Source organism: Carcharodon carcharias, chromosome 10 (genome assembly GCF_017639515.1).
Source record: "Carcharodon carcharias isolate sCarCar2 chromosome 10, sCarCar2.pri, whole genome shotgun sequence".
NCBI classification, from domain to species: domain Eukaryota; kingdom Metazoa; phylum Chordata; class Chondrichthyes; order Lamniformes; family Lamnidae; genus Carcharodon; species Carcharodon carcharias.
The window spans coordinates 20838878-20865760 of NC_054476.1; the positions used below are offsets into that span (position 1 = coordinate 20838878).

At 41.5% G+C, this 26883-nt stretch overlaps 1 protein-coding gene across 1 annotated transcript in view; it reads right to left on the reverse strand.

Annotated features, from left to right (window-relative positions):
- LOC121283143 (histone-lysine N-methyltransferase PRDM9-like) overlaps window positions 1-25136 on the reverse strand; it is a 41573-nt gene extending 16437 nt beyond the window's left edge. Inside the window, exons 1-8 of the mRNA XM_041197298.1 lie at window positions 25083-25136; window positions 14171-14294; window positions 12838-13109; window positions 12438-12499; window positions 10141-10412; window positions 3758-3868; window positions 1923-2516; window positions 233-361 (exon numbers count right to left, since the gene is read on the reverse strand). Of these exons, the coding sequence (XP_041053232.1) occupies window positions 233-361; window positions 1923-2516; window positions 3758-3868; window positions 10141-10412; window positions 12438-12499; window positions 12838-13109; window positions 14171-14288 (1558 nt within the window). The 5' untranslated portion in view covers window positions 14289-14294; window positions 25083-25136. The remainder of the gene's footprint in view (window positions 1-232; window positions 362-1922; window positions 2517-3757; window positions 3869-10140; window positions 10413-12437; window positions 12500-12837; window positions 13110-14170; window positions 14295-25082) is intronic.
- Between the last annotated feature and the right edge of the window lie 1747 nt (window positions 25137-26883).

A 26883-nucleotide genomic window follows, 5' to 3' on the forward strand; every position in this document is an offset into this window, starting at 1 on the left:
TTGGCTGCTCATATATGCTGCCTAAGTGGACGTATGAAGAAAGGTTAACTGCCTGACGCATCAGTAGCCCATGGAACTGAACCACATCTTCAAGAGAGAAGGGAAGAAATTACATACAAGGGCAATATATTTGTAACTTCACAAATGAAAATATTCTTGAAACCTTTAACATAAACATGTGGCAAAGCACTGCTTAGCAGTCAAATTATTCAATTTACCTCAAGATCATTACCTTTTTTTTCTGATGGGTTTAACTGCCCTTCACCAACGCTAGCTCCATCACAATTGTCTGATTCTTGTTTTCCCATTGGTTCCAGCCCCTCTGAACGTATTAACATTGCGTACTCAGGTTTACAGCATACTATGAAAAATACACAAACTGGATTAAGGCTGCACCATGTATCAAAGCATCAAAATTGACCCAAGTGAGAGGTAAAGATACCGTTGTTGTATTTTCGCCTCTTGGCAGCAAACATTTCAACTTGGATAGCTTAAGCTGACATGAGGATGCAAATTCAGAACAAGTTTTACCTAAAAACATTAATATGTCATCAACCATTTATGCAGTGTTATCAAAGCAAGGTTTTATAAGATGGTTATGTTTTGGGACTGCCTCTTTAATTCAAGATAAAATGTAATCGTGAAGAGGGTCATGTGATCAGTTCCTGGATGGCTTGGTTACCACAGGGGACAGGGTGAGACTCACCAACAGCAAGGTGCAAAATGGTCACACCTGAAACAAAGGCAAGAGCAGCTGGGCTACGTGCGGACAGACTTTCTGTCTCAGATTTTAGATCTCTCAGAAAGACAAAAGGCTGCAAACGAGTGTGGCCAGTAGAGAGGAGTGTACTTCCTTTCTGTGGACTACCAGGCAGAATATGGAAGGGAACACAGCCTCTGGTCAAAGAAACACATCCATTGGCAATCTAAAGACTCCAGAAGATTTGTCCTGGGGTGGCCAGGGAAAGATATCACCAGGATTAAGCCTTCCTGCTGATAGTCAGTTCAGGACTTCTCCGGAAACTAAGAGGAGCGCCTTTTGACAGTCACTCAATGTTATGACTTCACAAAACAGGCTGAACCGAACCCGTTGGAAGCTGGGAGTGTTATTGGACTGGTTCATGTAAAAAACTGAGAGCGGGCAGCGAAGCAACTGTGGCATGGGGGTTTTAGTTGTGTTAAAAAGTTGAGGTGGAATATCTTTCCTGTAGTTTAGAGTAATAGCTGCCTCCTAAGTAATGCTTTAGACCTGCTGAGTTTTTCCAGGTAATTCTGTTTTTGTTTTGGATTTCCAGCATCCGCAGTTTTTTTGTTTTTATGCTTAGTTAATGCTGCTTTTAGTTTGATTGTTACAGTAAAGAGTCAGAAACTTGAAATCTTGTCGTGCAATTCCTTTAAGTTGGTTAATGGGAATTCAAATAACTGTTTAAAAAATTATTGCTTTCTATGGGGGTCATAACAATAATACATCAAGTATTAAGAATTTTTCTGACATTAGCGATGCAGGATATAGCAAAATACGGACACTGTTTATCAAGTAACTCTTACAATCACTGAGGGAGAGGGAGAGATAGAGGCTTTTCTGCAACTATGTTCAGCTTTTATTGAAAATTATATCATTCTGTTGACTGCTCGAGAAACAAAGGTTTTCAATTAGTCTTAGAAGTTAGTGAGTCTAAGACTTCCACAGAATTAATGACAAGGTACATGTAACTAGGTCAGATCCACATGAAATGCCTTTTCATTAAACAATTTAATTATAAAAATTGCAATGTTGACTCCATGTTTAATATTACCTAACAAGTATTAGGCTGCAAAATAAACTTTCACTGAAGTGTTACCAGCTGCAGAAGGTGCCTCTGCATGTTTGCATTGTAATATGTTTCTATATTTGGAACACTGTTCCCAGGTCAGCACCTTACCTGAAGGTAACCGCCTGTGCTTCTGAAGAGATGACGAATCCACAAACGACTGATGGCAGTTATCGCATTTATAGGGTTTCTCTCCAGTATGACGGCGGAGGTGCACCTTCAGATGGGAACTGCGGTAAAACGCTTTGCCGCAAAAGCGGCACGAGTAAGGTCGTATTCCTGTATGAGTGCGACGGTGCTCTTTGAGGTTCCACTTCTCTGCAAATGCCCTTCCACACTCCTCGCATGCAAAGGGTTTCTCGCCCGTGTGTGTGCGGTGGTGCATCATTAAGTGTTCTTTACGATAAAATCTCCTTTCACAATAGTCACAGTGAAAACGCTTCTCTTTATTACGGATCAGAGAACTGGAATTCAGCGTCCTTTTATTTTTACCGTCAAGTCTACTTTGTGCTTTATAGTTCCCAAACTTTATCAGGTGCTCAAGAGTGTCTGGCTTATCTTGAGATACAGTAGATTCCAACTGTTCCAAACTAATCACCAAAACATCCCCAGGCAGAGTCTCTCCTTCTTTATCTTGACACTCATTCTCAAGCCAAGTGTTTTGAGGGTCACAAACTTCACTTTTTGGATGAACTCTAACTGAATCTGTATTTTTAAAAAAAGAGATAGTTCAAATATCCACTGATGGGATTCATGAAAATATCAGTATATCTCGTTGCTATGAAGTGGTTCTTGAAGTTTGGTTTGTGGACTGCTGGGGTTTCGGGTGGGTCCTTCAGGTACTTTGCAGCTCGCCCATAATGCAAGCCACTGGTTCGCAATGCCACAGCCGAGGCCATATGCGAGAACTGATCAGAAACCTCACCCCTAACACTCAACTGAAATCACACATCAAGACCAGCTCCCACTTGGCATGAGCCGTCATAAGTGTGAGCACTATGGATGTAGATTTATAAGCAAAATCTATGTTACTATTACAATATACAATTGTATATTGAGATTAGATTTTTAATACTTGTGGGCTGGAAATGAGAGGAGGAACCGGCTGAGCTTGGAATCCAACATAAGACTAAAGCTCTTCAGCTTGGAACCCGACATCATCTCAATGGTGTCTCATCAAAAGTAACACCATTCTTTCCATCAATTTTGATGGATTTTCTTTGCAGTGGCAAGCAAAAGAGGGTGGGGTGTGACCAATAAGTGGTCCACAGGGTATTTTACCTTGCCAAGGTTGCCTGCAGCTGAAGAAGTTTTAGAACTGTTGTTCTTGTAAAACCAATCATGCTAATCTTAACAATTGCAGCATCTTCCTTCTCCCAAGCAAAAAAAAAATTAATGTTGTAAATATGGTGGTAATTTGTTCAAAAAGTCACTCGTCATTACAAAGATGCCAAGAATAAAACTCAATTTCAAGGAGTCAGCTACCTTAAAAGGGTCTATCAATTTTACTTGGTCTTGACAGGCCATGACATTTAAAATTCTCTTCTCCCTGTGGCAACACATATGCGCCCGAACACTGCAATGAAATGCTTTGATCAGAAATGTCACCTTGGCAGGGGTTCTCATCTGTGTCGGTTCAGCATATGCTCATTTAAGCTCAACCTCTTTGCAGAAAACTTATCCATGTTCATTATGTCTACTGTGTGTGTGTGTGTGTGTGTGTGTGTGTGTGTTTCCACATAACATTCACTGACAATTTATTTCTGGTCGCCAATGCTGCCATTTTCAACAAGCATGTCTCCATTCCCTTGTGTCCTGTGACTGGAGCAGTTTGTTCCACGTTTTGGAATTTCTATTACTCTTGAAGTTGTGGGGTGAATGGAGATTTTATTTGTTTTCTAAACTGCCACTAACAAGATCACTTAAAAAATAAAGTGCTCTCCTACCTCCCTGGGGTGACTTCATCTGGTCAGCACTGTGGTGTGACTGAAGCTGTGCAGTATTCCCATAGCCTTGCTCCTCTTCAGTTGGGTCATGGCAATATGATTTTGTGAAATCTACAAAATTAAACAATAGCTAAAAACATAACAGCAATACAAAATGGTTTAAACCGTGCCTTTGGCAGCAATTTCATACTGTGGTCTAAAGCCACCAGAGCTGAGACGGGGACTGAAATTTTTGAAACTTCAATTAACATTCTGTAGACTTGTTGAATTCAAGGAGGGATTCACAAGGACTAAAAGACAGGCAAAACAAGACAAATTTGACATCCGTTGTAGGGAAATTTTTCTAAACAATCCTGTAATCAGGAGAAAAGCAGGACTTCTGAAAGGACAGATAACACAGGTTTACAGCAACAAAGCACTGCATTTGTATACCACCTTTAATGTAGTAAAACATCCCAAAGCACTTAACAGGAGAACTACCAAAAAAACATCAGGTCACAAATATCCGGTTTAACCAGTTTATCTGCTGGGTTTTGTTCTGAAATACGAACATGGTGGATAGTGAAACATAGTTGCTAATTAGAATTTTCAATAATAATTTCGTTACATAATGGCTAAGACATAAAATGTAAAATATGGTGCTGCATAAAAAAATGGAGTTAAAAGACAGATTGGCCACAAATAGAAACTTTATAGGCAGCAAAGAGGTCATACAGGAAGTATACAGTATTTCATGGTATGAATCGCAGGATGTTACGGTACAGAAACACACCGCTCAACCCTTTAATTTTGCTTCTCCGTGTGCTAGTAAAGCACCTTCAATTCCATGAGCCCTCATCTTGTGTATTAACCTTTTAAGTGGCAGCTTGTCACATTTTTGAAATCTAAGTATACTACATCCCCTTTATCTACCCTACTAGTTAGATCCTCAAAAAATCTCTAATAAATTTGTCAAACAGGGTTTCCCTTCTGTAAAACCATGTTGATTTGTTCTATTCATACTATGCTTTTCTAAATGCATTGTGAATATTTCCTTAATAGATTCCAGCACTTTCCCCAATGACTGATGTCAGACTAACTGGCCTGTAGTTCCCTGTTTTCTCTCCTTCCTTTTTTGAATAGTGGAGTTATATTTGCTACCTTCCGATCTGCTGGGACCGTTCCAGAATCTAGGGAATTTTGGAAAATCATAGCCAGCGTTTCCACTATCTTTTTAGGTCCTAGATGTGGGCTATCAGATTATGGGGATTTGTTGGATTTTAGTCACTTAAGTTACTTCAGTACTTTTTCTCTGCTGATATTAATTACTGTGACATTACTAATTAACTCTGCTGCATTGCACAATGTTATATCTAAAATAGCTTTATCCCTAGCTGATTCCACAACATACTGCTCCTGTCATGAAAGCGTTCTACAAACTGATCTCCCAGATCACCTTTGCCAATTTGACTGATCCAGTATGGATGAAGATTAAAGCACCCCTCCACCAAAAAGTATTACACTGTCTTTATTACAAGCTCCGATAATTTCTTAATGCTCTGTTCAATGGCATAGCTACTGTTAGGGGGCCTATAAACTACTCCCACCAACATTTTCTGACCCTTATATAAAAACAAAAAAACTGCGAATGCTGGAAATCCAAAACAAAAACAGAATTACCTGGAAAAACTCAGCAGGTCTGGCAGCATCGGCGGAGAAGAAAAGAGTTGACGTTTCGAGTCCTCATGACCCTTCATGAGGACTCGAAACGTCAACTCTTTTCTTCTCCGCCGATGCTGCCAGACCTGCTGAGTTTTTCCAGGTAATTTCATTTTCTGACCCTTGCTATTCCTAAACTCCATCCATGCTGATTCTACTTCCTGATTTTCTGATCCAAAATCCTTTCTAATCCATGTCCTCATGTAATCTTTCTCGGGGCTTCTCCGTCTCCATTCTGCCTGTCTTTTCGAAATGTTGCGTAACTTGAAATATTTATTTCCCAACTTTGGTTACCTGCTCCATGCGTTCAGATGAAGTGATTTACAATTTTTTTTTACTTACTATTCTCTGAACGGACCTTACTCTCTTGCACTCTTAATGTTAAACTCTCTGTCCATTCCTCGTCCATTCAGCTTGTTTTTACCCACATTAATATACTTATCTATTGCCTCAATTTTTATCTTTAGGTTTCTAAATCAATATTCATCTGAACCCTCCACCCCTTGTTAGTTTAAAGCCACTTTTCCCTGCTCTGAACATATTTGCTGGTGCACTCATGTCTATATGCTCTGTCCCTTCCTGGCACATTCTGATTACCATTACCCTCATTGCCGCACTGCACTATTGCCTTGTCCTTTCTTTTTAACTTTCCAAATTTCCTCTTATATAAATCACTGCGCACCCACCCCCCCGTGTAATCCAGAGATTATTTACAATTATGAAAGATGGGACAAGATAGATAAAAGTAGATTGTTTCCAGTTATTAAAAGGTCTCGAACAAGGAGCTATAGGTAAAAGTTAACATTTGAGATTTAGAACCAAGAAAAGGAAAAACATCTTTCCACAGAATTGCAAAGCTATGAATTTACCAATATTAGTGGTTGAGGTACAAATGTAATCAACTTTATTAAAATTCAAAGTAGCTTGAATACGTGGATGAATGGATTTGGTATGGGAACAGGGTGGTGAATACAAGTCGAACTAGTTACTGCATGGAGTGTAAACACCAACACAAACTGCATGAGTTGAATAGTTCATTCCCATTTGTTGCTTCTATGTATAATACTATTAATGATTTTTTCCAAAGGTCCTGGTAATTTATTTTTCTGGTTTTGTTAAATCTGTCCTCTCAGTCCAACTATATCAACATAGGAGGATTAATGAGGACCAATGCACCCAGATTCATAAGGATTTTGACCTTTTAAGTAACTCGGTGGAGTGCAGGGGGTGATGCATTTTAATTTAGATAGGTACAAAATAATTATTATGGAATCAAAGAATCAAAAGAATATGTGATAAATGGAAAAGCATGCTGATCATAAGAGATCTACAGCAGTTAAGTCTACAGGGTTGTGAGCAATTCTGGTAAAAAGGGCAAGTAACTCTTTCGAGTACAAACCCGTTTCCATCTGTTTCAGATGAAGTTACATTGTTTCATGGTTTGCCATTGTGAGATTTGAACTCTTGATCTTGGGGTTACAAACCCAGTACCATAACCACTTGGCTATTTAGGCCAAGCTTAAAAAGGGCAAGTAAGGTGCTGAGTTTCAATTGTAGGATAATGGAAGCATAAATCTAAAGAGGGACATACGAACATACATAAGAACAAGGAGCAGGTGGTGTTATTCGGCCCCTTGAGCCTGCTCCGCCATTTAATAAGATCATGGCTGATCTGATAGTAACCTCAAATCTGCATCCCACCTATTATCCACTTGCTTACCAAGGATCTTTTCACTTTTGCCTTAAATACATTCAAAGATTCTGCTTCCACCGCCTTTTCAGGAAGAGAGTTCCAAAGACTTACGACCCTGCGAGAAAAATTTCGCCTCATCTCCATTCTGAATGGGCGACCCCTTATTTTTAAACAGTGATCCCTAGTTCTAGCTTCTCCAACAAGAGGAAACATCCTCTCGACATTCACCCTGTCAAGACTCCACAGGATCTTATATGTTTCAATCAAATCGCCTCTTACTCTTCTAAACTCCAGCAGATACAAGTCCAGCCTGTCCAACCTTTCCTCATAAGACAACCCACGCATTCCTGGTATTAGTCTGGTAAACCTTCTCTGAACTGCTTCCAACACATTTACATCCTTCGTTAAATAAAGTGACCAATACTGTATGCTGTACTCCAGATGTGGTGCCACCAATGCTCTGTGTAACTGAAGCATAACCTCCCTACTTTTGAATTCAATTCCCCTCGCAATAAATGATAACATTCTATTAGCTTTCCTAATTACCTGCTGTACGTGCGTACTAGCCTTTTGCGATCATGCACTAAGACACGCAGATCCCTCTATATTTCAGAGTTCTGAAATCCCTCACCATTTAGATAATATGCTTCTTTTTTTCTTCCTGCCAAAATGGACAATTTCACATTTTCCCACATTGTACTCCATTTGGCAGATCTTTGCACACTTACTTAACCCAGCTATATCTTTTTGTAGCCTCCTTATGTCCTCTTCATAACTTACTTTCCTAACTATCTTTGTGTCATCAGCAAATTTGGCAACCATCCCATCCATCTCTTCATCCAAGTTATTTATATAAATTGTAAACAGTTGAGGTCCCAGCACTGATCCCTGTGCCATACCATTCGTTACATCTTGCCAACCTGAAAAAGACCCATTTATGCCTACTCTCTGCTTCCTGTTAGCCGGCCAATCTTCTATCCATGTCAATATGTTACCCCTTGTACCATGAGCTTTTATTTTCCGCAATAACCTTTGATGTGGCACTTTATCAAATGCCTTCTGGAAATCTAAGTACATCCACCAGTTCCCCTTTATCCATAGTACATTTACTCCCTAAAAGAACTCCAATAAATTGGTTGAACATGATTTCCCTTTCACAAACCCATGTTGACTTTACCTGATTACCTTGAACTTATCCAAGTGCCCTGCTATAGCTTCTTTAATAATAGCTTCTAACACTTCCCTATGACAGATGTTAAGCTAACTGACCTGTAGTTTCCCGCTTTCTGTTTTCCCTCCCTTTTTGAATAATGGAGTTACATTTGCTATCTTCCAATCTAATGTGACCTTCCCAGAATCTAGGGAGTTTTGGAAAATTAAATCCAATGCATCAACTATCTCACTAGCCACTTCTTTTAAGACCTTAGGATGAAGTCCATCAGGACTTGTCAGCCCGCAGCTCCAACAATTTACTCAGTACCACTTCTCTGGTGATTGTAATTTTCCTGAGTTCTCCCCTCCCTTCCAATTTCTGATTTATAGCTGCTTCTGGGATATTATTTGTATCCTCTATAGTGAAGACTGATGCAAAATGCCTATTCAATTCATCTGCCATTTCCTTGTTTTCTATTATCAATTCTCCAGGCTCACTTTCTATAGGACCAACACTCACTTTGTTAACTTGTTTCTTCTGTAAATATGCATAAAAACTCTATCTGTTTTTATATTTCTGGCTAGCTTTCTCTCGTACTCTAATTTTTCCCTCCTTATTAATCTTTTATTCATCCTTTGCTGTTCCTTATATTCTGTCCAATCTTCTAACCTTCACCTATCTTTACACAATTATATGCTTTTTCTTTAAGTTTCATACCTTCTTTAACCTTTCTAGTTAACCACAGATGGTGTGTCCGTCTCTTGGACTTAATCCTACTTGTTGGAATGTACCCATTCCATGTATTTTGAAATATCCCCTTAAATGTTTGCCACTGCATCTCTATTGACCAATCCCTTAACCTAACTTGCCAATTTACTTTAGCCAGCTCTGTTTTCATGCCCTCATAATTGCCCTTATTTAAGTTTAAAAACATAGTCTTAGACCCACTTCTCTCTCCCTCAAGCTGAATGTAAAATTCAATCGTATTATGGTCGCTGCTACCTAGGGGCTCCTTCACCAAGAGATCATTAATTACTCCCATCTCATTGCACAATATCAGGTCTAGTACAGCCTGCTCTCTGGCTGGCTCCAAAACATGCTATTCTAAGAAACTCTCGGAATCTCAGAAACATTCTATGAACTCCTCACCTAGACTACCTTTGCCCATCTGATTTTACCAGTCTATATGTAGATCAAAATCTCCCATGATTATTACTGTGCTTTTCTGAGGTTCCCTTTATTTCTTCCTTTATGCTCCATTCTACCATGTGGTTACTATCAGGGGGCCGGTACACCAGTCCCACAAGTGATTTCTTGCCTTTACCATTTCTCATCTCTACCCAAACCATTTTCACACCCTGGTTTCCTGAACTTTGGTCATCCTTCTCTATTGTGCTAATACCATCACTAACAAATAGATCTACTCCTCCACCTTTTCCTCGCTTCCTGTCCTTCCAAAATGTCCTAGACCCTTTAATATTTCAGTCCAAATTCATGTCCTCCTGCAGCCTTCCAATCTAATGGGACCTGCATCAGATCTCATCTGGATCATTGTGGGCAGTTCTGGTGACCGTAGGGAATATATTAATGCTCAAGGGACAATGGAGGTAGGCCAACAAGGATAATTCTGTGTCTCAGGAATTTAAGTGATCAAGTAAGCTCAAAATAAGAGAGGTAACATACAGTTGAAAGCTTTTTGCGATTATGAAGTGAACTGACAAAACTGATCTGGGCAACCAATTCACTGTGCTGATGTCAAAAGTCAGAGAGTGGAATTTTAAAAATGAGAAAATTCTGAATAAAGGAGAAAGGAAATCAGAAGAAACTTTTTACACTCACCTTGATTTGGCTCTTCCTCAGCTTTTATTTCCCGTTTCTGTGGCACAGAATATGCCCCGGCCACCTCTATTCTGCTGTATGTGCAAACATTACTGTGTTTCCCTGCGATGGATTGGCTTTTATGCAAAGGCCTATTCACTTCTTCCTCCCCTTGCCAGATGAACAGTTCATGTGCAGGTTCAATTAAGCGACACACTTTGTAATAGATCTTTCCACTACACTGGGAAAGGATCAGATTTGTCTCTTCTGGTGTCTTGGCAAGATTCACAAACCTGCATCAAGTACAGAATCTTCTTATTGCATGGGCCACGTTTCAATCTTTTCTTCAGTGATCAGAAAAATATTTATCTATTTTATCTTCTATCCCTAGTGCAGTATTTCTTCTGCTCGCATTTACCGAATAAATACATAATAATGAGAGGCTTGTTTCAGAAAGGGGTTGAAAATCTTGCGTGTTCCTTTACAGCAGGGAAACATTACAGAATTCAGAACAGTTTTGGCCACTGGAGACTACGCCAATATCTACATAACTTACTAAGCATGACAAGATCCAAGTACAATAGCAGTGCTGTGTGCACTGGCCTGGTTCAGGATCAGAATGTTAACATTTAAAAGAAAAATACCAAATGCAGCTGACACTATGCCTTGGTCTCTGCAGGGTGGCAGTAATTGTATTAAGAACAGCATAGATGTGACTCTCCCTCCCCTTTTCCTTCCTTGTGGTGAAGATGCACCAATCTTACTCTCAACTATTTTCTGACCAAAGTGCTGAGAGTGGAAGCTTGTCAACTTCAATTGTGTGCCACCACTGCAACCACAGTTGCCATTCAAAAGCAGAAATTAATTTTTATTAAAGAATAAGACTGTTACTAATTCCAAGTCTGCTCTTCAAAGACTCCTGTGGAGATGAGCTATCAAACTTGGAAAGTTTGCTTTCCTGGCCCATGCTGAGTTCACTGATCTCAGCAGGTGCATCTGTGGCATGCTACAATTAGCCTCAGTGTCTCTAAGATTAGAGAAAAAAAAAGTTGATAAAAACAAAAAAACTGCGGATGCTGGAAATCCAAAACAAAAACAGAATTACCTGGAAAAACTCAGCAGGTCTGGCAGCATCGGCGGAGAAGAAAAGAGTTGACGTTTCGAGTCCTCATGACCCTTCGACAGAACTTGAGTTCGAGTCCAAGAAAGAGTTGAAATATAAGCTGGTTTAAGGTGTGTGTGTGGGGGCGGAGAGATAGAGAGAGAGAGAGGTGGGGGGAGGGTGTGGTTGTAGGGACAAACAAGCAGTGATAGAAGCAGATCATCAAAAGATGTCAACGACAATAGTACAATAGAACACATAGGTGTTAAAGTTAAAGTTGGTGATATTATCTAAACGAATGTGCTAATTAAGAATGGATGGTAGGGCACTCAAGGTATAGCTCTAGTGGGGTTTTTTTTTATATAATGGAAATAGGTGGGAAAAGGAAAATCTTTATAATTTATTGGAAAAAAAAGGAAGGGGGAAACAGAAAGGGGGTGGGGATGGGGGAGGGAGCTCATGACCTAAAGTTGTTGAATTCAATATTCAGTCCGGAAGGCTGTAAAGTCCCTAGTCGGAAGATGAGGTGTTGTTCCTCCAGTTTACGTTGGGCTTTACTGGAACAATGCAGCAAGCCAAGGACAGACATGTGGGCAAGAGAGCAGGGTGGAGTGTTAAAATGGCAAGCGACAGGGAGGTTTGGGTCATTCTTGCGGACAGACCGCAGGTGTTCTGCAAAGCGGTCGCCCAGTTTACGTTTGGTCTCTCCAAAAAGTTGACCAAGGTTGCCACTGATTGTTTCCTAGGCACTCCTGAAATGATGCATGTGCACTTGGGAAAGGATAGCTTTGGATTGAGGTGTGATTGGTTCCCTGTGACTAAGTAATTTGCAGACACACTACTTTCAAAATTTGCATGTTAATAACAGTCACTTGACTGAGGCACCGCCCAACAAAGAAATCAATATCTTTAGGAGAGGAGGGAAGGGGAGAAAAATAATCTGAAGAAAATTTATTAAATTTAGGAGAATATATGGATTAAAGCAAACAGTTTCTTTGAAAAACCTAATTGAAAAGAAGCATAACCTGGTAAACTGCAATAGCTACTGAGTGAAGTCAGGAACATACTCCCCTAAGCAATGAAACCAGAGATCTCAAAATGGAGAACATGCTTTTGGGGAAATCCATATTATTTGATGGACAATAAGCAGAAAATTCTATCAGTGAAACAAAACATTAAATACACTGTGATAAAGAGGGAATGACTGTTAACTCACCTCATCCAGTTGCATTTAGATTCATCAAAGGCACCTGGTTTGACGAAACTTCTCTCCTGCACCTGTGAAATGAAAATTTTTTTTTGTGCCAATGTATTTAGAAACGAAGTTATATGTTGAGACGAACATGTAATCTAATGTAGCTTGGGCATTTTTACAATGAACATGGCAGGGATTCCGGTTATTGACGAGTCTCTAGCTGAATTTTACGATGACATGTAACAAAAAAAAAGATTCAACATCAAAAGCAATGTCTGGCTGCCTACTGCACTTGTTTACAGTTTATTGCATACTAGCTGCTTCTGAATAAAATGGCCATTTAGCGGTGAAAAGATTCTATGGGAGGGAGATGGGGAAATAGCAACAATAAAAATATGAACAAAAAATAAACTATACATACCATCTGGGAATATAGTTTTTCCATAGATCCTTGTTCAACTACAATCTGGCCTTCATATGGTCCAAATATCACACCCTTAGGTATGGCCTTTGCAGTGCACCATACTCCAAGCCCTCCATCTCGATTGCCTGATGGTCCCACTGCAAGCCCATAAGGAATGGTGTAAAATGCTCTCGAAGGGGTGTCAATCTCAACAGGCGTGTCCGTGACAAACACTGGTGCTCCGTGGGCAACACAGCCACCCACAAAATACTCCTGGCAGTCTTCACAGACTAAGATAAACAAAAAGAAAAAACCTTTACATTTAGGAGCAACTTCTGAGAAAGAAGGGAACAATCCTCAGGAGAATTGTCCCCAATAACAAACTTCTAACCAAAGGTAAAGGCAACATGTTAATTTAACTTGTTGCAGAAATTATGAATCAGCTTATACTCAAAGTTGAAGTGCATCTCTATTTAAACCAGACCAGCATTCTAAGTCACATGTTGCTACTTTGAAGAAAGACCATGTGGAAATAAACAGTTTTGGGAGACTGGAAAAGAGAAAAAACAAGGCATGTAGTAATTACAAATAAAGTAACCATTTGCTGTCCCATATGTAGAGAGGAACCTGTGGTATATGTTTGCTGCCATCCTGCTGCAATTTAAACAAGTCGCTGTTCACTCACCATTGTACTGGACATAAATACCGAAGCAATACAATACGCAACTGACAAGTAGTAAAAATATTACATAACTTGTACATATTTAAAGACACAAGCCTCACGGATTTAATACCTGAAATAACATATTGCAAGATATTTTTTTTTAACAGGGTATATATGAGAAGAGAGCAGGAGAATGGGACACTTGCGCAGATTGAGGTGAAGTCTTTAACCAAGTATGAAGACAAGATCTTTGGTTATCAAACGAAGGTAGATAGATAGAATTAAGGTGCAGAATAGCTGTGATCTAATCGAAAGGTGGAACAGGCTCCAGGGGTTAAATGGTTTACACTGTTCCTTTGGTCCCAAATCCTAGAACACGACCGATCTTTAAGTGGATACCTTGCATCAGTCTTCACTCCAATAGACTATGGTCGGTTATTATTTACATTCAAAGTGTCAAAGTAGATGGATATGCAATCCCAGATTGAATAAGAGGGTCTCAAAACAGATCATGCTGCTGGTCCTGTGTGCTCGAAGAAAACTTTGAACAATTTGAGGGGAGTAGTTTTGCACTAGGGATACGAAGGACAAAGGAGACCTTAATAATGCAAACTTTTTTGAAAATTCTTGTGATGTAAAGAAAACTCTGTTTAACACAGAAATGGTCCAAAATGAAGATTTACTTACATAAATTAACATTTTCACAATTACTTTGTCGCAGAACGCTGCTGTGCTTTGTTAGTTCCCTTGGAGTTACTAACTGCATCTCCTCAGTCCGGTTTGAGTCCATGTTTCCATCAAGCATCACTTCCTACAAGAATAAATTGAGATAGTTTAACAAAAAGGAAAGAGGCACATAACTCTCACAGTCGTCAGGGAAAATATGCACTCAGAAACTCAAACACCAGTTGACAAATTAACAACCACACTAAAACAAAGGCCCAAAATCTGATAAAAGCAAAAACTGTGGATGCTGGAAATCCAAAACAAAAACAAAAATACCTGGAAAAACTCAGCAAATCTGGCAGCATCTGTGGAGAGGAACACAGTTAACGTTTCGAGTCCAAATGACCCTTCAACAGAACTAAGTAAAAATAGGAGAGGTGAAATATAAGGTGGTTTAAGCAGGGGTGGAACAAGTAGAGCCAGTGATAGGTGGAGATAACCAAAAGATGTCACAGACAAAAGGACAAAGAGGTGTTGAAGGTGGTGATATTATCTAAGGAATGTGCTAATTAAGGGTAGAAAGCAGGACAAGCAAGGTACAGATAGCCCTAGTGGGGGTAGGGTGGGGTGAAGGAATCGAAATAGGCTAAAAGGTAGAGATAAAACAATGGATGGAAATATGTTTAAAAATAATGGAAATAGGTGGGAAAAGAAAAATCTATATAAATTATTGGAAAAAAAAGGGGAGGATTGGAAAGGGGGTGGGGATGGAGGAGACAGTTCATGATCTAAAATTGTTGAACTCAATATTCAGTCTGGAAGGCTGTAAAGTGCCTAGTCGGAAGATGAGGTGCTGTTCCTCCAGTTTGTGTTGAGCTTCACTGGAACACTGCAGCAGGCCAAGGACGTATATGTGGCATGAGAGCAGGGTGGAGTGTTGAAATGGCAAGCGACAGGGAGGTCTGGGTAATGCTTGCAGACAGCCCGAAGGTGTTCTGCAAAGTGGTCACCCAGTCTGCATTTGGTCTCTTCAATGTAGAGGAAACTGCATTGGGAGCAACGAATGCAGTAGACTAAATTGAGGGAAGTGCAAGTGAAATGCTGCTTCACTTGAAAGGAGTATTTGGGCCTTTGGACAGTGGAGAGGGGAAGTGAAGGGGCAGGTGTTGCACCTTCTGGGAAGGTGCCATGGGAGGGGGTTGATGTGTAGGAGGTGATGGAGGAGTGGACCAGGTTGTCACGGAGGGAATGATCCCTGTGGAATGCCGCCGGGGGGGTGAAGGGGTGATGTGTTTGGTGGTGGCATCATGCTGGAGTTGGCAGAAATGGTGGAGGATGATCCTTTGAATGAGGCTGGTGGAATGATAAGTGAGGACAAGGGAGATCCTATCATGTTTCTGGGAGGGAGAGGAAGGTGAGAGGGCGGATGCGCGGGAGATGGGCCGGACACGGTTGAGGGGCCTGTCAACGACCGTGGGTGGAAAGCCTTGGTTAAGGAAGAAGGAAGACATGTCAGAGGAACTGTTTTTGAAAGTGGCATCATCAGAGCAGATGCGACGGAGGCGAAGAAACTGAGAGATGGGATGGAGTCCTTACAGGAAGCAGGGTGTGAGGAGCTGTAGCCGAGGTAGTTGTAGGAGTTGGTAGGCTTGTAATGGATATTGGTGGACAGTCTATCACCAGAAATTGAGACAGAGAGGTCAAGGAAGGGAAGGGAATTGTCAGAGATGGACCATGTGAAAAAGATGGAGGGGTGGAAATTGGAAGCAAAATTAATATATTTTTCCAGGTCCAGATGAGAGCATGAAGCAGCACCGAAGTAATCATCGATGTACCGGAGAAAGAGTTGTGGGAGGGGGCCGGAGTAGGACTGGAACAAGGAATGTTCCACATACCCCATAAAGAGACAGGCATAGCTGGAGCCCATGCGGTACCCATAGCCACACCTTTTATTTGGAGGAAGTGAGAGGAGTTGAAGGAGAAATTGTTCAGGGTGAGAACAAGTTCAGCCAGACGGAGGAGAGCAGTGGTGGATGGGGATTGTTCAGGCCTCTGTTCGAGGAAGAAGTGGAGAGCAATCAGACCATCCCGGTGGGGGATGGAGGTGTAGAGGGATTGGATGTCCATGGTGCAGAGGAGGTGGTTGGGGCCAGGGAAACTGGAAATTGTTGAAATGATGTAGGGTGTCAGAGGAATCACGGATGTAGGTGGGAAGGGACTGGACAAAGGGAGAGAGATTGGAGTCAAGATAGCAAGAAATGAGTTCCGTGCGGCAGGAACAGGCTGACACGATCGGTCTGCCGGGACAGTTCTGTTTGTGGATTTTGGGTAGGAGGTAGAAGCGGGCCATCTGAGGTTGGGAGACTATCAGGTTGGAAGCTGTGGAAGGAAGATCTCCAGAGGAGATGAGGTCAGTGACAGTTCTGGAAACAATGGCGTGATGTTCAGTGGTGGGGTCATGGTCCAGGGAGAGGTAGGAGGAAGTGTCTGCGAGTTGACGCTCAGCCTCCGCGAGGTAGAGGTCAGTGCGCCAGACAACAACAGCACCACCCTTGTAAGCAGGTTTGATGACAATGTCAGGGTTGGACCTGAGAGAACAGAGTGCAGCAAGTTCAGAGAGAGACAGGTTAGAGTGGGTGAGAGAAGCAGAGAAATTGAGATGACTAATGTCATGCCGACAGTTCTCAATGAAAAGATCAAGAGAAGGTAAGAATCCAGAAGGAGGGGTCCAGGTGGAGGGAGAATATTGGAGGCAGGTAAAAGGATCCATTGAACGGGGAGAGGACTCCTGCCCAAAGAAGTGAGCATGGACACGAAGGCGGCGGAAGAAGAGTTCAGTATCGTGCCGAGCCCGAAATTCATTGAGATGAGGGCGTAAGGGTATGAAACGAAGTCCTTTGCTGAGCACTGAACGTTCAGCGTCGGAGAAGGGAAGGTCAGGGGATATGATGAATACATGACCGGGGCTGGAATTGGGGGACAGAGGGACGGGCTAGGGGTGGAAGGTCCTAGATGGGTGTTGGTGTCGATGAGTTGTTGGAGCTTGCGTTCCTTTGCACCTGAAAGAAAGAGACAAAGTTTCTTGTTGAGGCGTCGGATGAGACAAAGAATAAAATGACACTGGGAGCATGCACAGCTTTGAAAAAGGGTACGGCGGTGCTGCTGGAGGGAGAGGTCGAGTGTGTTCATATGGCAGTGCATGGCAATGAGTGTGGATCTCAGAATGCGACAAGAACAGCAGTCTGAGGAGCGTTGTATGTCCTGGAGATACCTGAAATCCTGGGTGGGTTCCAAACATGAGGGATGGAACTTCGGTTGAAATCCACGTGGGGTAAGTCGAAGACGGAGACAGTCACTGAGGAAGGAAATATGGCTGTGAAAGCGGGTTTTAGTGAACACCTTGTCAACACCAGGAGAGAAATCGAAAGCAATGAAGGTGAACAAGGCAAAAGTGAGATACGAAAATCCTGTCGGAGAGAAAAGCAATACTTCTTCAAGATAGGCATTCAGGGGTGGGGGGGAGGTGGTGGTGGTGGGACAAGTAGAGCCAGTGATAGGTGGAGATAACCAAAAGATGTAACAGACAATTTCCATTATTTTTAAATATATTTCCATCCATTGTTTTATCTCTACCTTTTAGCCTTTTTCGATTCCTTCACCCCACTCCACCCCCACGAGGGCTATCTGTACCTTGCTTGTCCTGCTTTCTACCCTTAATTAGTACATTCCTTAGATAATATCACCACCTTCAACACCTCTTTGTCCTTTTGTCTGTGACATCTTTTGGTTATCTCCACCTATCACTGGCTCTACTTGTCCTACCCCTCCTTAAACCAGCTTATATTTCACCTCTCTTCTATTTTTACTTAGTTCTGTTGAAGGGTCATTCAGACTCGAAACGTTAACTGTGTTCCTCTCCGCAGATGTTGCCGGACTTGCTGAGTTTTTCCAGGTATTTTTGTTTTTGCCCAAAATCTGATGTCTAAATAGCAATGAAACTAATAAGGTCTTAATCTCCTTCGACAGCACCTTCCAAAACTGTGGCCTCTACCATCGAGAAGAATAATGGCAGCAGATGAATGGGAATACCACAACCTGCAAGTTCCCCTCCAAGTCACACACCATCTTGAGTTGGAACTAGATTGCTGTTCCTTCACTGTTGCTAGGTCAAAATCCTGGAACACTCTCCCGAACAGCACTGTGGGTGTTCCTGCAACACATGGGCTGCAGCAGTTCAAGGCAGCTCACCACCACCTTCCCCAGGGCAATAAGTGCTGACTTTCCCAGCGACGATCACATCCCATGAATGAATGAATCCCAAGGCGCTCTATGGCCACAAAAAATGAAATTCATTTGCCCCAATGTAACCAGTCAATGAATGGCACCCACAATTCATTAGACTTTTGCTCACTTCTAATCTCCATGATACTTTGTAGGACAACTTGCTAGAAACAGTGTGGTGTTCTTCATTGGGCATCTGGGATCTGATTAACCAGGCAGGCAGCTTTGCATCTCCTTAACTAATCAGATTGAAGACTTGTGAAATGCAGGCATTTATACCTCCACCCAAAGTCCTTGCACTGACTGCAATATAGAATTGTAGAATCGTTCTTCACAGGGGACTATCTGGGGCATCGGTCCCATGCAAGCTCTCTGAAATTGCTACTGATTAGTCCCATTTCTCCTTCTTTTCCAATATTCAAATCAAGTGCAGAAAGAAAAATATAGAGGGAAAGAAAGATTAGGAGAAACAAAGTAAGTTTTTTATGTATATATTTCTTCAACAACAATGCAAATTGGAAGGAATGAGATTCTATGCCTCCTCTACTGTCAATACATGAATTTGTTGTGAGGGAGGCAGTCATTTTCTTATGATCTGGATTGCATTGCCTAAAAGATAGTGGAAGGAGATTCAACAGTAACATTCAAAAGGTAATTGGATCACTATTTAAAAAGGAAAAACTTACAGGGCTATTGGAAAAAGAGGAGAAACGGGACTAATCAGTAGCTCTTTCAGAGAGCTTGCATGGGACCAATGCTCCAAATGGTGCCACGAAGAAAGCTTTGACAATTCTATATTACAGTCAATGTACGGGCTTTGGCCAGAGGTATAAATTAGAGATTGTTGGAAGTTTTACATTCCATTTGCTATCAACAAACTTTGCCTATAAATATTGCAACAATAGTATTTAGTGGGCCATCGTTGCCGTGTGGAATACAAATGTCCAAATACCCTTACTTCTAAACTTGTTCAGTTATCTCTCTACTGACCTAGATAATAATAATATCAAGTTGGGATAATAGCTATGCAAGCTACGTGAAATGTTGACACTGAAGAAAATATAACCGGAAAGAGTACAGAAAAAACTGAAATTCTGTTGAAGTCCACAAACAAAATATAACACATTGACCCAGTGACAGTGAAGGAACAGTGATATAAGTCCAGATGGCGTATGACTGAAGGTCACTTGCAGGTGGTGGTATCGCGACCCAAGATTAACCATTCCGACATCACAATTTGCAGATCAGGGTAACAAATATTCTAGGTCAGCATAGAGATAACTGAACAAGTTCAGAAGTAAGGATATTTGGACATTTATATTCCACACGACAACAATGATGCTCATAGGAACATACAAAATAGGCGCAGTATGCCATTCAGCCACTCGAGCCTGCTCTGCCATTCAATAAGTTTGTGGCTGATCTGTCTGTGTTTCGAGTTCCACATTCCCATCTACCCCCGATAACCTTTGGTTCCCTTGCCTAACAAGAATCTATCTACCTCTGCCTTAAAAATATGCAATGACCCCACTTCCACCACCTTCTGGGAAAGAGTATCAAAGTTGCACAACCCTCAAAAAATTTCTCCTCAATTCTGTTTTAAAAGGGCAACCCCTAATTTTAAACAGTGCCTCTAGTTCTGCACTCATCCACACGAAGAAACATCCTTTCCACATCCGTCTTGTCACGAACATTCAGGATCTTATATACTTCAGTCAAGGCACCCCTCACTCTTCTAAACTCCTTTGGCCACAAGCCCAGCATGTCTAACCTATCCTCATAAGACATCCTGCTCATCCCAGGTAAATCTAGTAAACTTCCTCTGAACTACCTTCAACACATTTACATCCTTCCTTAACTGAGGAGACCAAAACTGCACACAGTATTCGAGATACAATCTCACCAATGCCCTATATAACTGAAGTATAATATCCTTACTTTTATGTTCAATTTCTCCCATAATAAAGGATAGCATTCCATTAGCCTTCTTGATTACGTGAGTAATTGTTATGACCCAGCAGTTGATAAAGCTCGAGTTATTTACAAATTCCAGAGGGAAACTTTAGACAACTGTCATAACCTATATTTTATTTTTGTATGTTTGAGATGCAGCTCTAAATTCAGGGTTCAGACCACCAGTTCGAGAGGTTTTTATATCAAAATTCATGAGACATTTATTAATTTACACAAGTTAAATATATACACATGGCTACAAATTACTACTATCATAATTTTTAACAAATTCACAAAATAATCTCCATTAAGGTAACAGCACCCATAAACTTAACCAGACACCAGGCAAAGCATTTTCACTTTACGAATTCAAAATGAGGTTACTTTCACTTTGGTTCCTATGGAGACGGTTGTAGGCTTACAGCTGATTTGATCTTACATTGCCTTTGTCCTATACACACAAAACTGCTGTTATACCCAACACAGCTCATTGAATAAAAATTCTCATTGTATCATCAGCCCCTTTGAACTCCACCTCTTCTAACAATAAAACCCCTTTCTTTGTACCAATTTTATTAGTGATATAAACATATTGTTTGGTCTCTGTTAGCCAGGTGCCAGATTTCACCCCACTTCTTGAATGCTCTATTAAAAAAAAAAATGCAAATGCACTCTACCTCTCATACATTTCAAAACTAGCACACATCAAAGCACCCAGACGAGCTGGCTTTAATCCAATTAAGACACACCCATAGGCTAAACCTCTATTTTAAAAGAAAAATATTTTCTAATAATATTATATACATTAATAGCTTTGTGATATAATGGACTGCAGCGGTTCAAGAAGATAGCACACTGCCACCTTCTCAAAGGCAACTAGGGATAGGCAATAAATGTGCAGCCAGCGAAGCCCACATCCCCGAATGAATTTTTTAAAATGTACCTGCATACTTTTTGTGACTCAAGCACTAGAACATCTAGATCCCTCTGCACCATGGAATTCTGCAGTCGTTCTCTGTTTAAGTAATATTCTGCTTTTTATTCTTCCTGTCAAAGTAAACAACTTCACATTTTCCCACATTATACTCATTCTGCCAGATTTTTGCTTACTCTCTCAACCTATCAGTATCCGCCTGCAAACTGCTTATATTATCACAACATACTTTGCTACCTATCTTTAGGTGTCATCTGCAAATTTGGCTGCCATGCCTTCACTCCCCTCGTCCAAGTTATTAATCTAAATTGTAAAAAGTTGAGCCCCCAGCACAGACGGCTGTGGGACTCCACTAGTCACATCCTGCCAATCAGAAAAAGACCCATTTATGCATACTCTCTGTTTTCTGCCAACCAGTCAAACCTCTATTCTGCTAATATGTTACCCCCTACACCATGAGCTTTTATTTTCTGCAATAACTTTTGATGTGGCACCTTATCAAATGCCTTCTGGACATCTACAGACTCCCTTTTAACCACAGCACATGTTACTGCTTCAAAGAACTCTAATAAATTGGTTAAACAGGATTTCCCCTTCACAAAACCATGCTGACTTTTCCCAACTACCTTGAGCTTTTCTAAGTGCCTAGCTATAACCCCTTTAAAGAAAGATCTTAACACCTTCCCCACGACACACATCAAGCTCACTGGCCTATAGTTTCCTGTTTTCTGCCTCCCTCCCTTCTTGATTAGAGGGGCTATATTTGCTACTTTCCAGAATCTAGGGAATTTTAGAAAATTAACACCAACATCTACTACCTCACTGGCCACCTCTGCTCGTCATTTGAAATCACTAACAATGGTTTTCCCAACTGGGAATTCAGAAGATATGAAAGGAAAACAACCTGTGTGTTTGTTAAGATTTCCTGGTGTCCAAGAGACCAGATTTATTGCATGTAACACTATAAGTGGAAGTGCTGTTAGAATTCTTCATTTTTAACATCAGACAGTGGAAATTCTAACTGAACAAAGAATTTCTATTATTACGTCTGTCAATGTCCTGCTAACAATCTTGTTAAATGACAATCATTTTTTGTTCAAAGACTGTACTTCTTTAACACTATTAAAAGGATATGAAAATGTGGTGCAAATAAATAAAAAGCATTGATCTTTTGTTTAACTTTACAGGTCAGTATTAGATATCTGTAAGAACTTATACAATCATAATCCCCAAAGAAATTCATAAATATTAAAACATCTTTTTGTTTGGTATCATGCTCATCAAAAATTAACTTCCACTAAACCAATGGCATTCCCAGCATCCAATCCATTCACGCACACAAACCTCAAATTTAAGATACCTTTCTAAACATTCTCTACAGTATGCAGATTTTTCAGGTTGCTTACATGCAATTCATTGTATAATGTTAATGTTAGTGAACTTGCCACACAAAACTCAAAATGCTTCAAGCTTTTCATGTTGATTTTTAAGCCAGGCTTTTTACCACTTTGCAAATGTTTCAAAGAACGGTTAAGAAATAAATAAGCTATTATCATATATTCCAATGCCAAAGAATGAGAATTTCCAAAATGAAGTTCTGATTATTTTGCTAACAATATAAATATTATTGCATTTAAATGCAACTTCAAAGGCCTGAAGTAAAAGAGGATCTACATCCACATGGCACCATATTACTCTAGAATTACATCCCCAAGCACTTTACATCTAATTAATTACCTCTGAAGCGCAATCATGATTGTTACGTAGGTAAATATGGTAAACAACTTGCAGCAAATTACAAAATTTGATCTGTTTTTGTTTGAAGAATATTTACCAGGTCAGTGAGAAAACTCCCTGCCCTCTTCAAATAGTGCCATGGGATTTTTTTATGATCGCGTAGTCAGTCAGAGCTTTAATTTAACATCTAATCAGTATAGTGAAAACTCTTGACAACGCATCACTCCACTGGTACTGCAGTATATTATTAGCCCACATTACACAGCCAAGTTCAGGAGCAGGTTTCAAACTGAGATCCTTCAGACTGAGGCAAGAATGTTCCCAAATAAGCCAAGCTGATACCCAAAATCATAATTAAGAACGAAATTAAGACAAAATGAATGTCTTGATCCTCCGTGGGAAGGTGCACATTTAGGTACCAAGAAAGAACATGGACAGGATGCGCTAAAATGCCCAACCACCATCAAAAAGACTATAGAACTCTCTCCCCAAAATTGGCCAAGGGTTCATTGCAGTTTCAGGACTGAGATCAATCGATTTTTATTGGGCAAGGGTATCAAGGGATATGGATCAAAGGTGAGTTTTGGTTGGATTACCAAACCTCAACGATTGTCCTGAAGTCCCCAGGATTGAAAAATTAATCTCCTGGACACTACTGCCAACAATCCAGAAGAAAAATCATAGGGGTACTTAAAAAACATTTTTGAAAGCATTTTTGGCAACCTTTCATTGATTAATTATAAAAAATATCAGATGGGGGGGGGGGGAGGACACAGAGAGAATGGCCGTTTTGACTGGATGGGGAGCTTCACTGCATAAAACCTCCTGGAATACATCCAACCAGAGCTGACAACCTGAGATTGAGTTGTGATCTAAGTGAACGGTGAAGGGGCTGAATAGCTTCATTGCTGTTGGCAGAATTTGTCTTGTGGACCTCAACTTTCCATAATTGCATGGATGGATCTGGCAGGGTTTCCTGCATTTTAAGGGATTGTCCCTTATTTTGATTGTTTATCCCAAGGGTCTAAGGAGGTGCCTTTTGTCTCTTATTTCTCGGACAGCCTCGGGGATATTGAGCCTGGGAGTATCATCTTGCCTTTGCCTCTTTGATTTCCTTAAGTGAGCATACACCACCCCACCCCACTCATGGTCACCAGCAACCCCGAAGCCCAACCTTGCAATGTTATGGTCACTAACAGCATCTCACCCCCCCACCAATCCTGCAATATTATGGTTGCTAATACCCCTTCCCCATCAACCCTGCAACATTATGGTCACTAAACATCCACCCCCCAATCATGCAATGTTATCATTGCTAACAACCCCTCTCCCAACCCTGCAATGTTATGGTCGCTAACATCCCTCCCTCCCAATCATGCAATGTTATGATGGTCACTAACAACACCCCCTCCCAATCATGCAATGTTATGCTAGCAAACAATCGTCCCATCCCAACCCTGTAATGTTATGGTTACTAACACTCCCTCCTCCCAACCTTGCAATCTTATGATCATTCACAACACTCCACCCCCTTCCCAAACTCTACAATATCCTGGTCACCAGAACATTCTCCACACCTGCCCACCCACCCAACCCCCACACTCTCATGGTCGCCAGCACACAAACCCCACCTTCCCCTTCACATTCATGGTCGCTAACATCTCCACGCCCCCGCCTCCCCATTACAGTCATTAGAAACCCTCATCTCCTGTCCCATGGTTGAGGTCTCCCTTAATTTACTTCATAAGAGTTGGTCACACTGGGTTTGGCCTCCGCCAGTCTTGCCCTGCATCCCTCATCAGGTCGCTCAGTAATACTGATGTCCCTGCCCATCCAACACAGTGCGGCTGTGCTCATCATCCAGTAAGCAGATGTGGGTGAGCACAGCTGTATATATACACACACACACAGTCCCATCTCCTCTCAACCCACCCCGGCCCTGCCCCCGGGGACTGCACACCGCAGTGGCCCAGGTGTAGCTCAACACAAGCCTCATGTCAATCACAAACAGAGAGCGCTATACGTCACCTCCCTGCGCCCAGAAGCCGCCTTCTGCACATGCGCAATTCCGGCTCCCCGAACAGACCGGGGAAAGGGGGGGGGGTGGTAGTGGGGGAAGGGAATCGCGACGTCACAAAAGCCCGTTGGCGGCTCCTAACCAATGGGAACATCCGCACGGCGCCTGACGTCATCCGACGTCCATCGGCGTGCGCGATGCCCGCAGGCGCCCTCGCGACCCCAGGGAGAGGGCTCATCGCGCAGGCGCAACGCCGAGGAAGAGGGGCGGGGTTTCGGTGCAAAGCACGTGGCGGACAGGCGGGAGCTCGGAGTTTAACAAAATGGTAGAGGAGTCAATAACCAAGGAATTTAAGGTAAGAGGTAGAAGGCTAAGAGGGAGTTGAGGAGAATTTTTTTCACCCTGAGGGTGGTGGGAGTCTGGACCTCACTGTCTGAAAGGGTGGTTGAGTCAGAAACTCTTCTAACATTTAAGAAGTATTTAGATATTCACTTGCGTTGCCATAGCCTCCAGGGCTATGGCCCAACCTGGAAAATGGGATTAGTGTAGTCAGAAACAAAAACAAAAATTGCTGGCAAAGCTCAGCAGGACTGACAGCATCTGCGGAGAGAAAGACAGAGTTAACCTTTCGAGTCCATATGACTTTAGGTTTCAGATTTCCAGCGTCTGTAGTATTTTGATTTTATCTTAGGGTAGTCAGATCTTTGTTGACTGGCGTGGACACGATGGGCCGAATGGCCTCCTCTGCTGTAAACGTCTATGAGAATGACTTTTAGTCGTTTTAAAGGATCCTTCCATTCCATTTCAATAGCCGCAGCAAACAAATACAAGTTTAACAGAAGCAAAGTGACTACCTGAAACCTTAAATAAAACAAATGCTCAAAAAGGAACTTGCATTTACATAGCATGTTTTGCAATCTCTGGACACCCCAAAGTGTTTTACGGCAATGAACTTTTGAAGTATGGTCACTATTGAAATGTAAGAAATGCCAATTCATGCACTGTAAGCTCTTGCAATCACCGACATGATAATGACCAGAAAACCTCTTTTTGTGATGTCAGTTGAGTATATGAACATATGAATTAGGAGCAGGAGTAGGCCATTTGGTCACTCGAGCCTGCTCCACCATTCAATAAGATCATGGCTGATCTAACTGTAACCTCAACTCCACATTCTGCCTACCCCAAATAACCTTTGACTCCCATGTTAGTCAAGACCCTATCTACCTCTGTCCTAAAAATATTCATTGACACTGAATAAAAACATTTGTTGAGGGGTAAATATTGGCCAGGGCACCAGGGAGATTTCCCCTGCTTTTCTTCGAAATAGTGGCATGGGATCTTTTTCATCCATCTGAGAGGGCAGGCGGGGTCTCGATTTAACTTCTGATCCGAAAGACAAAACAGCACTCTCCCAGCAGTCCAGTCTCAGCAGAGCAGGCAGCATTTGTGGAGAGTGAGGCAGAATTAACTTTGCAGACAGTGATTTGTTCATCAGAACTGGAAGATGTAAGGATTTAAACACATACTAAAACAGGGCATTGGGGTAGAGGAGAAGACAGATCAAAAGGGAAGACAGATCAAAAGGGAAAATCTGATGTAGAGCAGAAGGCAGGGCAAGTGGTGTATGTTAGATGATGGCAGCAGCATGTTGGAGGAGCTCCAGTTTATGGAGGGTGGAAAATGGGATGCGAGATTGGAGAGCATTGACAAAGTCAAGCCTAGAGGGAACAAATGGGTGTTTCATCAAGTAATTATCGGAGGCAGGAAAATCAGGTACTGTTATGGAATTGGACATAGGTGAGCTTGGTG